The 14535-nt window shown below is 39.6% G+C and overlaps 1 protein-coding gene across 4 annotated transcripts in view; it reads left to right on the top strand.

The window, feature by feature from the left end:
• ADCYAP1R1 (ADCYAP receptor type I) overlaps positions 1-14535 on the top strand; it is an 813459-nt gene that overhangs the window by 191614 nt on the left and 607310 nt on the right. For all 4 annotated transcript variants that reach the window (XM_069211038.1, XM_069211037.1, XM_069211036.1 and 1 more), the window contains exon 2: positions 9135-9296. In XM_069211038.1, the coding sequence (XP_069067139.1) occupies positions 9246-9296 (51 nt within the window). In that variant the 5' untranslated portion in view covers positions 9135-9245. The remainder of the gene's footprint in view (positions 1-9134; positions 9297-14535) is intronic.

Here is a 14535-nt window from a genome sequence, read left to right as displayed (position 1 = left end):
ATAGGACCATAAAATACCTGGAGTTTTCCCTTATTTTGATTTTAATCATACCTACTGCCACTGTGAATAAAGGGATAGCTTGGCGACCAGTAATGTACTTTTGTCTTTAGACCCTGGTAGGATCTTCAATAGTGCCTCGCAACTCAGTTGAGACCACTATGGACTTTAGGAGCTTAGGTGGACCTGATGATGAAGCATGCCACTACTAGAGTTGGTGAGGGCCAGTAAACAAGAAAAAATATTTTTCTTGTGAAGGGATAACAATGGTTAATCCTGAATAGTGATCAATACTTAGACCAGCTGGTAGGTGTAGGGATACTTTTTTGCTGTTGTGTAAGTAATCAGGAGGGTGTATCCCTGGCGTACCGTTGTGGGTGGTAGTGAGTTTTTTTTATCCTCCCAGAGTAACCTTCCAGCCCCACTGAGAGGGAGAACTGACTGATTGTTCAGTATCCTGTTTGCTCCTTGCTTAGAGGTGTATCTGGCATACCCTGACTAGAATTGTGTTCCCTACTTTTACAGGGTGCATACCTCTACCAACTAGACAGCCAATGTCTGACAATATATACATATACACATATATTTATAGAAACACAAACACATATATAAATATGTGTGTGTTTATGTCAGTATATATTTATATATAGTACTAAATATTAGTGGAATTTATTTAATTTACAATACATTAAATTAATATATTCAAATATATAACACTTACTACTCTAAACTCAATTTCTGCAAGTCAATATTTTTGTATCAATTTGAAATATATCAGTGTCAACAATATTTTTTCTGAAATCTGTGTACTTAACTTTATACATATAGGAACACTATAATTTCTGGTAAACAATATTCTTAACACATATATATTGTTTCCCACTATATTGTGCCATTGATCCTTTTCTAAAATACCATACATGATGTTTAAATAGCACAAAAGACGAGCCCCTGTTCCTGTGTATTTAAGGGAAAATTGTCATGTTATCTTCTACAAAGAGGGTTTTATTCAGGAAAACAACTGTTACAGAGAGCTTCAAGAACCAATCTCCATTGGAGAAGGTAACATAGACGTTCTTCATTTGTCCCTAAACCTGGGACTTACTGCTGGGACATATGAAACAGCTGTTCGCCCTTCTGAGACTGAGAAAGGTAGTAAAAAACATTTTTGTGCAAGATTTAAACCACTGAGTGTCACAATGTCATGATCTGTGAGATAACTGGATCATGAACCACCATTTTTTAGTTCTGTTCTGCCTAGAATCAATGGATTTTATGGAGTGCACTTAAATTAATTAACTAAATTAATAAGATAAGATAAGATGAGATGAGATAGGATAAGATAAGATAATATGAAGAAAGGTGCCTGTTGTTGGACTACAAATGCCCATTGTTTTTCATATTAATCCTCCTGCCTGAAGAAGGCCCAAAAGAAGCAATGTTCTCTAGAATAACTTCTACTAGCATGTGAATCTCCCCATTTTGATTACCGGCATCATCGCAGCTTATTTTGAATCAATGAAAATGTATAATGACATTTCTGATTTTTATATTTTGGTATCCAAGATACTTTGGAACATAAAGATTCAATTTCCTAATCACAATTAAAAAAAAGCACAATTCTTCATGGTTTTGTAAACACGTATTTCAGGGTTGCCACAAACTTGACGTTGTATTTATTAGGCTCTTTATTACATTATTTGTAATGATAAGTATTGGTATTGATAAGTATTGAAATTGGTGTTATACATATCTCTATTTACCTTCAGAAATCAACTAATTGTCTTGCCACAAACTCACTATAGCCTTCTCCCTGTGAAAATTAAATTAGATTTGCCTTCCCTCATTTAATGCCTTTTGCCACAGATTTTTTACAATAATTAAAAGCTGCCTAACCTGTCAATTTTTTTTTGTATTTTACATGCCTCTGTAAGAAGCACAGGCTAATTGAAAACCATTCTCCCATTAAACGTTTTGACATTTTTTTCTATCTCTTTAGAGCTCTCGAAATGTAAATTTTCAATATGATCCTTTTTATGTCATATTTTTATGCAATATTTTTCTAGATTGATCTCATGGAGCAATTTTATGGCGCCAAGCCCTTTCCTACTTTACATTTTAATTATGTTTAACTTTCTTTGTAGTGTCTGTGACCTACAGCTGGCACTCAATGGGGCCAACTCACAAATCCAGTTATGTTTGAAATATAGTGTACAAGAGTAAATGGCAGGATTTATGAGTGCAAGATTTTCACAAAAATATAACATGAACTCCTAAAATCCTTGGCTCTCGTGAATTAATACTGCATACCACGTAACATATCACATGAGCATATCCACCCAAGGAGTGAGAAATTAGCATTTCAATGTGTGCTAGGAGTTGAAATTTGCCAAGGCCCACACACATCAGTTTGTGGCGAGTTACAATCTTCTCTTTCATCCGTTTTCTAGCTGTAAATGGTCCGAAATTTACTACAGTCGAGAGCTGAAGTAAATCCCTTTCCAGGGAGAAAGGGGAAATGGAACACTTCACGACTTTGTGGGATCAAGGACAAGAGGTTTCTCTTCAGAGAAAAATATTCTTCCCACTGAAAAAATGGTAGAAACAAACATGCCATTACGCAGCCACACCATCTTGCCAGACACTGAAATGATAACATGTGCTTAATTCCTTATCAAAGAGATGACAACACATCCAAAAATACTGCAGGAGATTCTCCGGAGTATGCTTGGTAACTAGCAAATGGTTTAACTTTACAGACATGCAACTGGGGATGTTTGTGAATCGAATTTCTTTGAAAATCTGCATCCATGCAGAAGTGTAACCGCGGATACTGGTTTATTTTTCCTTAATTCCAGCCAAATTTCTGTTCATGTTATTATTGCAATAAACAAGAACTGTTACACGCCAAAGTTAAAACCTGTCCAAAACCATGGCAGCTAATGAGCTGCTTGTACGTAGCAACACATAGATCCGCTATGCAGCTTTTCCACCGTCTACTTTGTTTTATTTTATTTTTAGTCCGCAGGAAAAGAGAAAATCAATCTTCTGCCGAAATAAAAGACAAATAAATAATGCGCGCAGGATATTGATTCCTAAGACTGCTAGGGGAGGTGAGAAATATTGTGTGGATTTTTAAAATGAGGCATTGTGTTGAAAAGGACTCGGTTCCTAGTGCTCACTAATGACCTCAAAGGCTGGCGTTGCCTCTGCCACCGCTGCTTTACTCGTACACAGAATGCTTTTAATGAAGCAATTCGCATTTTCCTGCTTGGCGGTGAATGCCAGAAAGGGCATTTACGTGCCCTCTGCTGTGCAAATGTTATCTATCTCATTATTTGATAAAACTTCAGAAAGCCAGTTAAGAAATAATTGGATTCAGTATCGCAGGAGAGATAGGACAAAATGGGTTTGTGCAAATTTTTGTCATTGTCTGTTTGTTGAAATCTAGACGGACATTGCACCATGCAAAAAGTTCTTAAATATGTTTGTCTTACGAAAATGTGGAAAAAATATAAAGCCATACAATATGCCATTGTTAATAAAGAAGATAGTACAAAATGATTATATTCTAGGCCGTGTTAAACACTTTGGGGTATGTTATTCAGTTTGGAAGACCTTTTTCATTACTATGCAATTCGAGCACTGATTTCTTAATGCAAACGCAGTCTGGGGCCTTAACTTGAACAACGTGTGCTTGGGCAAAAAATAGTTTGCTCACGTTTGTACCTCCATTTCCATACATGCATCCACGTTTCTGTGAGTTATACGCCTCACATTATTTGCTGTGGTTAGTGCAATGTGCATTGTGTTTTTAGTAGTAAATCCAATTTGTTGATTTTTTTTTGTTTTGAGAATATGTTAGCCCAATAAAATTATGATTGTTGTTGTGCTCATGGACATTGGTATAGCACGTTGGCACATTGGTATTTTTCATGCTGAAAATGATCCTGCAAAACCTTTGTTCATTAAATTCTCACTAACTGATAAAAAGTGTAATTTTGCTGTAATCACAACAGACGTGCCCAACCAGATGATTAGCAATATACGTCAAAGAAATGTGGCTTATGCGTGCAAATGGAGGTGCAAACTATTTTTGTTTTCAAAGGCGCAAACAGTTCGTGAGACACTCCCTGCAATATTTTGCAACTGAGGATGCCAGAATATCCACTATGCTTATAGTTCCACAAAAATATCACACCAAAATATAGGTAACCAAAAAATGTCACTGCAAATGTTACATTGATATTATCAATGATGTTATCAAAGATGTCATGAGTGGTGGCTTAAGTGTGTAAATTGAGGTGCAGACCATTTTTGTTTTCAAAGGCGCACACAGTTTGTGAGACCGTCCCTGCAATACTTTGCAACTGAGGTTTGATAATTCCTTTGCTTTTCACCTAACTTTCGAACTCCCACTTCTTGTGCCAGCACACTGTATTTATAACATTTTACAAAATTTCTGTATGATAAAGATGGGTGATCGGGGCTGGCTTGAATCAAATCTGAATCAAATGTCTGGTTCGGGTCCCCTTTGATTGACAAGCCTAAGCAGAGATGAACATCCAAAACACTACCCTTGTACTTTACAATTCTTTCATTCTTCCTATGCCACTATCCGACCTTTCAGAAATGAAATGCCCCGCCCCACCCCTCCCCTCCACCCCCCGGGATCTGACTCCTGACTTCTTCATACCCCTTTCTCAGACTGGCACAGAACTATCGCATTCAGATGAAAAGATGATCTGAAAAAGCTGTCTCCTTCAAATGGCGAATGTATAGTCTTATGAAGTTTGCTAACTTCTAATCAGTTTATAGTTGTTTTTGGAACAGAGGCTTGGATACCACAATATCCACCATGCTTATAAAGTTCCATAAAAATATCACACCAAAAATAAAAGTAAACAAAATATTGTGGATTTATACACACTTGCACATACAAACACATGCGAGCAAGCACGCACACACACATACTTATAAAAAAACAAGGGTTACAGGGACTTTATAGAGCAGGTGCTATTGAATATGTGTATACTTATCTCAAGAAACTATAACTTGTGTCCTACGTTAATTATAACTCACGCCCTCGCCCTGCACTTCTACTTACCCCCACATATTACATCAGTAAACACATCTTTTATGACATCATTTATAATATAACAGAAACATTTGCAATAAAATTCTTGAAGAGAAAACAGGTCATGGTGGGGGCCCGAGTTATAGTTACCTTAGGGCACAAGTTATAGTTTCTTGTGATAAGTATACACATATTCAATAGCACCTGAATGTTGTCTTCTTTTGGTCAGAGCAACAACATGCAGGAGGGGAAGACACTTATTAGATTCCAGCTGGGCCAAAAACAAAAGACCGAAGTTAAGGGGCCATCAGGCCTCATTAGGTGGAGCATCCCAGTTGGAAGCTATGGGGAGCTTTTGACACTGTTCAGTCGCTGTGTATAGGACATATGCATGCACTGTAAGAATGTCAGATGTGTTGATCTGTCCCAGTATTTACTCAAATAACAACTTAAGTACCACTATTTTGTTTTATTTCTTTTATAGTGCTATAATGCTACTTATCTCACTGCAGGATGTCTGAGCACTTTACATCACATGTACACATTATACACTGACAATAAATCATATGTGTAAAAACTGAAGTACAGAATGTGTCACATAAGACAGTGAAGGTTAAAAGGTGTAGGAGCCACATGTCCATCATAGCTTACTGTGCTATATTAGAAGAATTACCATTTATGAATTGCAAGTAACAAGTGGATCTCTAAGTTAAAGCAGTAACCCACTTACCCATTTACATAAGGGACTGGACAAAACACAGATTTCTCCAGGAAATATGTAAACCTCCGGAGTTATTTTATCATTATTATTATTACTTGAGATTTACTGGGCAGCAGGTGCATTAACCCCATAAGATACTTTAAAATGCAAACTTTGCAACCAATTATTCAGAACAGATTTACTGCCAGGTTTCTCCTTGTTGCTAATTTCTTTGTGGCAGGGTTTTATCAAATAAATGTATAAGTTGTGGCCCAGATTTTGTGTTGAGGTTGCATCACTTTGTTTGCGCAATCCTGATGCAAAATCTAATTTGTTAAGTATTGTTATGCACTCAAATGTATTCATGATAGACCTGTTAAACATATGTATAAGGTCTTAAGATCTGATGTCACATCTTGTGATGTCACTTCTTGTGAGGTCATGAGTTGTAATGCCACTTCCTGTGATGCCACATGTAATGTCATGCACTGTGATGTCACACACTGTAATGGCACATGCCAGGATGTCACTTGACTGCCTAACTTGATAAGACCCCCCTCTTCTTTTTTTTAGGACTTGTGCTGTGTGTGGTGTGTGTGTGTTTGTGTGTGCGTGTGTAGGTGTGTGTCTAGATGAATATGGCACTCTTAATTTTCAGGTGGTGTGATTGCTCCATCAGGGCCACGCCAGTGCAATATGCTCTCAGTTGTTACTGACATTACAGCAAGAATCACACTCACAGGCAGAGATTCTTATGCTAGGTTTATTAAGTAAAGTACAGAATACGGCAAGTAAACGCAAGGTGTCCAGAATCGTAAAAGTAAGCAAAATTGAGTCAGAAAAACAAGCATGGGTGAACCTGCTGAGCCCTGCAACACTGTTTATGCCCCCACCAAAGAGCTCAATCTCAATGTCTGTTTTGTTCTCCCATTCTCTTGGGAGTTGTAGTCAATATTATACTTAATGGGGGATCCGTAGTTGCTCAAAAAAGTGCCAATAGTGCACTGTGCAAATTCATGTTGAAAAGTGCAATTAAATAAATGAAAGTGCTCGTGCAACAGTTAAAAAACATTCCATTCATAGAGAGGTTCAAAATCTATTCTTTAGAGTGAGCTGGATACGTTTATTCTTAGGCTTCTTCATGAGCCAATTGATGATAGTTAACTTCTCGTTGTTCAGGGATTTTGTGTTTGCAATGACTATGCCTTTTGCATCTTTCGTTTTCTTGACAATATATTCCTTGTTTATTTCTATTGAAATGTAAGCGTTCTTTCCGCTGGGAGTTGTAGTTTTATTCACGATCGAGCCAGTGCAACACTGATTCATTACAATGTTTCATGCAGTCATAATGTTACGTTTATAACAATATCACTCTGTTAATTTTATCCATAATTTTTGCATATTTAGTTTGGTGCCTTTTTATTTGTTTGTCGCCTCTTTATGCCACTGTTTGTGTTGATCCGTGTGAGGCATGCTGGAAAGACCAGGAGTTAGAATAAGAGGAAATGTGAAACAGAGGGAGAACTAATGAAAAGCAGCACCCAGGAACTAAATGTAATCAATTTGTCATCTGAGACATTGACGGAACAAGAAATCACATTGCTCATAAAAGGCTTGAATTTCTGCCCCACGGCACATATTGGCATTCCTCAAACTAGGATTGGCTTATTTACATTCATATGAAAGATCAAATTGGTAATTCTGCCCCACAGCACATATTGGCATTCCTCAAACTAGGATTGGCTTATTTACATTCATATGGAAGATCAAATTGGCAATTTTGCCCCACGGCACATATTGACATTCCACAAAGTAGGAATGGCTTATCTACATTCATATGGAAGGAAGGCCAAATTGGCAAAGACAGCATAGATTTACTATACTTACCTTGAAGATATGTATATTGTCAATTGTAAACATATATGTGGAGGTGTATATAAGTAAATCTTACCATGTTGATATTTTGGTCAGCAACAATTTTGCTATGATATTATTTTAGAACAATATTCAAAACTCAATATTCCATTATGATACTGGGTCAGTGGAGCTTATCTCAGTAGGACTTTCATGAATGCATGCTTGCATAAAGATGCCATCTATATCCCTCCTGCTGGGTGTTTTGTTGATGTGCTAATCAAGTATTCATGAAATGTTTGTTAAGAAAATGAATTTTGCTGGGTAGGCATCTATGCACCTACTTCAGCATTAGTGGGGGTGAAACACGAAGACAATACACTTCCTGGACTCTTGCACACAATCCAGCAAGGTTTTGCATATGCCAAAGAATTGGGGCCGTCCACCAACACCCATGAGCGCCAATGCTAAATCCTTTACTTAAAAACCAATGGTTGAATGGGCATATTAGAGCAATGTAGGATCACAGTTGACCCAATTGTAGACCAATAATGAAATGGGAGTTTTAGAGTGAGAAACCTGCCCTTCCTGATGTCCTCTTTGTGAATGCAAAGTACTGAACAGGAATATCAGAGGTGAAAAAATTTTGTGACATTTTCAGATTTCTTAGAATATTTTTGCAGGTAACATTTCTGTAGCACAAGCTACATTTTGTCATTTGCGAGACTCTCCAAACATTCCACTGTTTGATTAACACAACAAGTCTTTTGATGGCAGGGCTTGTGATTTTTCTCTGATGGGCTAAAACCTTGCTCGTGCCTGAATTAGAATTTTATGTAATGTGGAGCTTATTACACTCAAATATTATTGGATGCAAAGAAATCCACACCGCTGCCATTTTCCTTAGGTACATTTTTATAGGTCCAATCTGCTTAGACGTAAGGGGAAAGCCAACTAAATACCGGGATGCGTGGATTTGAGAAAAAAGGCATGAACGTCCACGTTATTCCCCATTTTTTGGACACAAATTGTAATAAATTAAATTTATGACAACCAATAAAATCCGAATCCCTAGTACCAGACTTCATTGGGTCTCTTCTGGGACACACATGATCATGGCCATTTTGTCAGTCAGGTATTTGACTCGACTCTAAATTGGCTCACGATATGAACTTTGTGGCTTGCCCAAGTTTTCTCTATACAACTGTGTGAAGAGTATAATGTTTTTCTGTTGATGCATGAAAAATAATGTCACTAGACCAATCATATTATGCATCGCAAATCGTATCACAATATCTTTGATTATTTCTTGATTTGTTACTATATTTTCTATATTTCATACAATACATTTTACGTTGGACAGTTTCAATTTCATTTTCTTTATTCACGCAGTTTCCTAGCGAGGCCACAGTTCTGGTTGATTTGAAATTACACTTTTGTCAGTGATGGTTGAATGTTATTGAGATGTTTTCCTACTCTCTGATTGCTTTCCTGTTCTCTACCTAGAGCTTTGAGCTGGGGAATCAAAATATCGTTTCTTGGTCTTCGTGGATGTGAATGAACTGAATGGAAAAGTCACCGTTCCTGAACTACTACTGACTTTTATCCCGTGAGAAGATGGCCTTCGCCGTAACGCCTTCCCTCGTCGCTTTTCTCCTGATCCACCTGGTAAGTAAGCAGAAAAAAAAATCCTCCCTTCACCCTTGACTGTTAATCAATGACATTTAACCTTTGGATTAGATGGGGGGAAATGAGCCACTTTTCTTTCAGTTGCCCGAATGTTACTTTAGTATTGACATAATCGAACGTGCACTGCTCCGTGTGTCTGGCTCCAAACGGCATTTAAACATCTGATTTGTGTTCTTCTTTTGATTTGCACTGTACAGCAGGGCTTGTTTTCAGCTTGAGGGCAGAATCTAGCATCCAATAAGTAATACGAAGATGCTGCTTTGAACATGTAACAAGCATAAAATAATTGCAAAACAAAATGGGGGTGAGGATGTGACAGAGCTGCTGACTTCGGAACTGGGAAACCAGGTTCGAATCTGTCCTCAATTCAACATCCTGTGATTCGCGGCAAATAAATTAATCTCCACACGCCTAAAAATGAATATGACCTTGTGCAATATCGCTTGTGCGCATGCAAAGCAGTAAAATGCTTTGTGTCACATCTCTCTCAGTAAAACTGCAAAATAAATGTTAGGATCAACAGATCATAAAAAGTATTGCCAATGACAGGTCGGGATTTTCATTCTGAAAACTATTTTCCTTCTATGGATATATATGTACACAAGGTGCAGCTATTACTGCTAAGGCCATCGTTTCGAGTGGCCAACTGTTTGTGCGATATTTATCACACCACGTAAATAATGATACCTCTGGGATTGGAATGTACTGGGTGTGATACAATTCACCTATTATAAGTTTTCCTAAAAAATGGAGAATAGCATGTGAATTTTGGTATTGTCCACATCAAAATCCTCAGGACCACGTAATTACTGGGCATTTTCCCCCATGTTAAACTTTGGTGGGTTGGATCTGCTAAAATTTAGTGGGTATGCAAACGTTATCGCACCCCGTAATATTGGTAATGATAAAATTTGCATAACTCCTAATTCTAACCTTTCACAAACAAGGAATGGAAACGAGCAGATCACTCATATTGAGGTCCTATGTTTGCCTGGCCCATAATAAGGGTGAAACCAGTCCTGGGTTGCTTGTTTACTGGTTCAGGGTGGACCTGGCCTGGCAATTCAGGCTGGCCTGTTCCAATTGAGGCAGGGTCAAGGCTGATTTGCATGTAGCTGAGGTGACATTTTGGGCGAAAAACGATGGATTGGGATGCGGTCCGAGCATTCCATCCATCACTTTGTTGTTATTACAGTTGCTGCCGTGAGTGTAACAGGTATGCCCAAACATGGATACTATGTTCAATGTGCCATTGGAATCAAACTATACCTAGCTGATGAAGCCCATAAAAGGCAAAATTGGTCCTGGGTTGCTTTTTTATGGTTTAGGTAAGTCCTGGCCTTGCAGTTCTGGCTAGACTGTTCCGATTGGAGCAAGGTCAAAGCTGATTTGTATATGGTTTGATCCAAACTGAGGTGCCATGATGGGTGAAAAACAATGGATTGGGATGTGGCCCTGCGTGATTCCCAGCAGCTGAGATTAATTTGAGCTTTCCATCCATCACCTTTTTGTTGTTGCATTGCTCTGCGGCAGAAAGGTGTGCCATGGTGGAGCGTGGGTGATCTCCAACCATCCACCCATTCATTCAGACACATTTCCAGATTTACCAACACTGGTAGACCTGGGAATGCATTAGAATTGTACGCCTTCCCACCAGAGGCAAAACAAGAAGAAATATCTTTATTCGTCCTTGTTGTTTTCTCTTTCTCAGTGTGCTGCATTGTGCAGCACACTTAGAAAGAGGAAAATGCCTCTGAGGGTTGTTTTATGCCTCTGAAGGTTGCCCTTCCTGCACAAAAGCAAACCGACAGACAACACAGGCACTCTTCCTCCATGGTACAATGTTGTTTGCATTGGCACTAGGCAGAGGTTAGTGCGCCAGTGTAGGTAGAGAGCAGGAATGGGCTCTATAATGTTAAATATGGGCTATTTCTGCCCTCTCCTTTTCATGCAATACTGCTTGGCAAAGTGGCTTGCTGCATTGTATGAATATTTGTTAATATGCTTCTAGAAGTAAAAAAGGTCACAACCTACTCATATCAAAGGCAATTTGGCCCTGCATTTAATATTGTTGGTAAGAAATTCAATGTGCAACTGTGTACTCCTGAATGAGAGTGTCATCAACAAATTGTTGGCTAGTAGACAAGCCTGGGCACGAGGACACAGGCATGGGCAGCACAGCACTGTCAGGGGTATTCCCTTGTACTTCTCTCTTCACTGGACTTAAAGGTGGATGAAACTGAGCAAGAGGGTTAGAGCTGGTGAGGATAGGCAACACATCAGTCACCTGTGCCCGCCATACTTTTTTTAACAGCAGCATTACTGCTACTACTACTACTACTACTACTACCGCTAATAATAATAATAATAATAATAATAATAATAATAATAATAATAATATTAATAATAATATGGTCAATATCACCATAATAATATTGAACATAACAATAGTAAAACAGTTTGTATGACAGACACTGATTAAAGTTTTGACAATAGTTTCTGAAGTGCAAATTCAACAATGGTATAAAGAAAGCTTATGCAGTTTTTTTTTTTTTTCCATTTTATGCGCTTTTTTGAAATTACAGATATCAGCTCCAGGATACTGTCATGGGTGATAGTGCGCTTCACAAACAAATAACAGATAAAAGAGGTACATATGACAAAATAATATACTTGCAACAAAATCTTTAGTGTGACATACAATTTGGACCCACTTCTTTTGGATGTGTCAAGTGAAGTCACCTTGCTGCACCCCTTGATAGGGGAAGGGCAGGAATGTGCCATATTTAAAATAATACAACACATTCCTGCCTTTTACCAGGGATGGTGCACAATGTGCTGACTAAAGCCAATGCAGGCACTCTTGCATCATGGTGCAATTGTGCCTGCTATGTTTTTGGGCAGGAAGGGATGCCTTCCTGCCCAAAAACAATCCCCTGAGGCATTTTCCTCCTTCTTTGTGCGCTGCTGAATGCAGCACACATAGAAAGAGGAAAAATTAGGAGAAATAAAGATGTTTCTCCTCGTTACGCCTCAACTGGGGAAGCGTAGTAGTTTTGGCACATTCCCATATCTACCACTTATTGTAAATATGTCAATGCATCAAAGTCCATGGGTGTTGCGTGGGAATTATAACGCACCACCCATGGAATGGTCCCTGAACAAAGTAACCTAACTCAGTGATTTGCATTGCATTGCTCCAGCTTTATCAAGCCACTCAGGGCCACGCAAAGTGGCCTTGAGTGGCTTGATAAATCACAGTTTAAGGATTGTGTCCCTTTTGCTCCACGTTTTGTGGTGTAAGAGTGTTAGACTTTTCATCCTTGGCGTGGTCACCCTTAACTTTTTGCCTCGGTTTCCCAGGTTGTTGATGTGTGTTGGACTCTATTTTTGCTGTTTTTGTTACTCTGGGCACTGTACCACTGCTAACCAGTGCTAAAGTGCAAGTGCTCCCATACAAAATGTGTATGTAATTGGTTTATCCCTGAATGGCATATTTGATTTACTAGTAAGTTCCTAGTAAAGTGCACTAGAGGTGCCTGTAAATCAAATGCTACTAGTGGGCCTGCAGCACTGGTTGTTCCACCCACATAAGTAGCTCTGTAATCATGTCCCAGACTTGCCACTGCAGTGTCTGTGTGGGTAGTTTTAAACTGTAAATTCGACTTGGCAAGTGTACCCACTTGCCAGGCATAAACCTTCCCTTTTCTTACATGTAAGATCCCCCTAAGGTAGGCCCTAGGTAGCCCCAAGGGCAGGGTGCAGTGCGTGGTTAAGGTAGGACATATAGTAATGTGCTTTATATACTGCTAAATTCGTTTTTTTACTGTTGCAAGGCCTGTCCCTCTCATAGGTTAACATAAGGGCTACCTTTAAATATGATTAAAGTGTAGATTCTCTTTGGGAGCAGATAGACATGTGGAGTTTGGGGTCTCTGAGCTCACAATTTTTAACATACATCTTTTAGTAAAGTGGATTTTAAGATTGTGTGTTTGAAAATGCCACTTTTAGAAAGTGAGCATTTTCTTGCTTAAACCATTTCTGTGACTCTGCCTGTTTGTGGATTCCCTGTCTGGGTCAGTTTGACAGTTGGGCTGGTTGCACCGCTCACTAGACAGTGACACAAAGGGAGCTGGGGTGTAACCTGCATTTCCTGATGAGCCACCTGTGCTAGAAGGAAGGGAAGGAGTGGTCACTCATACCTGAAAGGGTTGTGCCTGCCCTCACACAATGCAGTCTCCACCCCCTGGTGTGTGTCTGGGGCCTGGCCTGGGCAAGGCAGGATTTCACAAACAAGAGGGACTTTGCTTTGAAGTAGGCTTACATCAAAGGGCAAAATGGGTATAAGAAGGGTACCTAAAACCACAAACCTTTGAACACTTCTGGAAACCAAGAGGAACCTTTGCCTGGAGAAGAGCTGAAGAGCTGATTAAGAAGAGCTGCTCTGCCTGTGACTGTGCTTTGTGGAGCTATCCTGTAGTGGCTGCTTCTGTCAGTGTAAGAGGACAAAGAGTGCCTTCCTTCTTGTGAAGAACTCTCCAAGGGCTTGATTTAGAGCTTGCCTCATGTTATTTGAAGTCTCAGGAACAGCAAAGACTTCTCTCTGCCAGCACCTGGAGCCTCTGCTGAGAGTCCTACTCTGCCAAGTGGTGCCCAACCAGTTCCTGGGACCCTGAAAGTAGAAGCTGGCAGGACAAGAGTGAAAAATCCACGCACAGATCGCCGTGCAGGGAAAAGATCGATGCAACTCCGATCCGCGGCAGAAAAATCGACGCCCCGCCGGCTGCGGCTGAAAATCGATGCTCAGCTGCAGCGCGACTGAAAGATCGAGGCACGTGGCTGGAGAAACAACATGCAACATCGCTGATGGAGGCTGGTGAAATCGCAACCCTCGCTGCATCGTTTTCGGATCATCGTGCGGCTGGACTTCCGATGCAAACATCGCTGTGAGTGTAAAAACAACGCCATGCCTGCCCAGACCCAAGAGTGCTGACCGGATTGACGAATCGCTCTCCTGCGGAGAGAAGGAACAACGCACGCCGACCCGATAGAAGGAGAAACAACGCAATGTCTCACTCGTGAATGATATTGACGCATCGCAAGCCCTTTTTGACGCACACTCACCCGTGCGGGGTTATTTTTGACGCACCCAGGTACATTTCCACGCTAACAGTGTTAGCGTTGTGTTTAAAATTACATTAAGACTCTTTTTGGTTTT

The sequence above is a fragment of the Pleurodeles waltl genome, chromosome 10 (assembly GCF_031143425.1).
Source record: "Pleurodeles waltl isolate 20211129_DDA chromosome 10, aPleWal1.hap1.20221129, whole genome shotgun sequence".
Lineage (NCBI taxonomy): Eukaryota > Metazoa > Chordata > Amphibia > Caudata > Salamandridae > Pleurodeles > Pleurodeles waltl.
The sequence above is the reverse complement of the archived record's forward strand: the minus strand, read 5'-3'. Positions and strand labels throughout refer to the sequence as shown.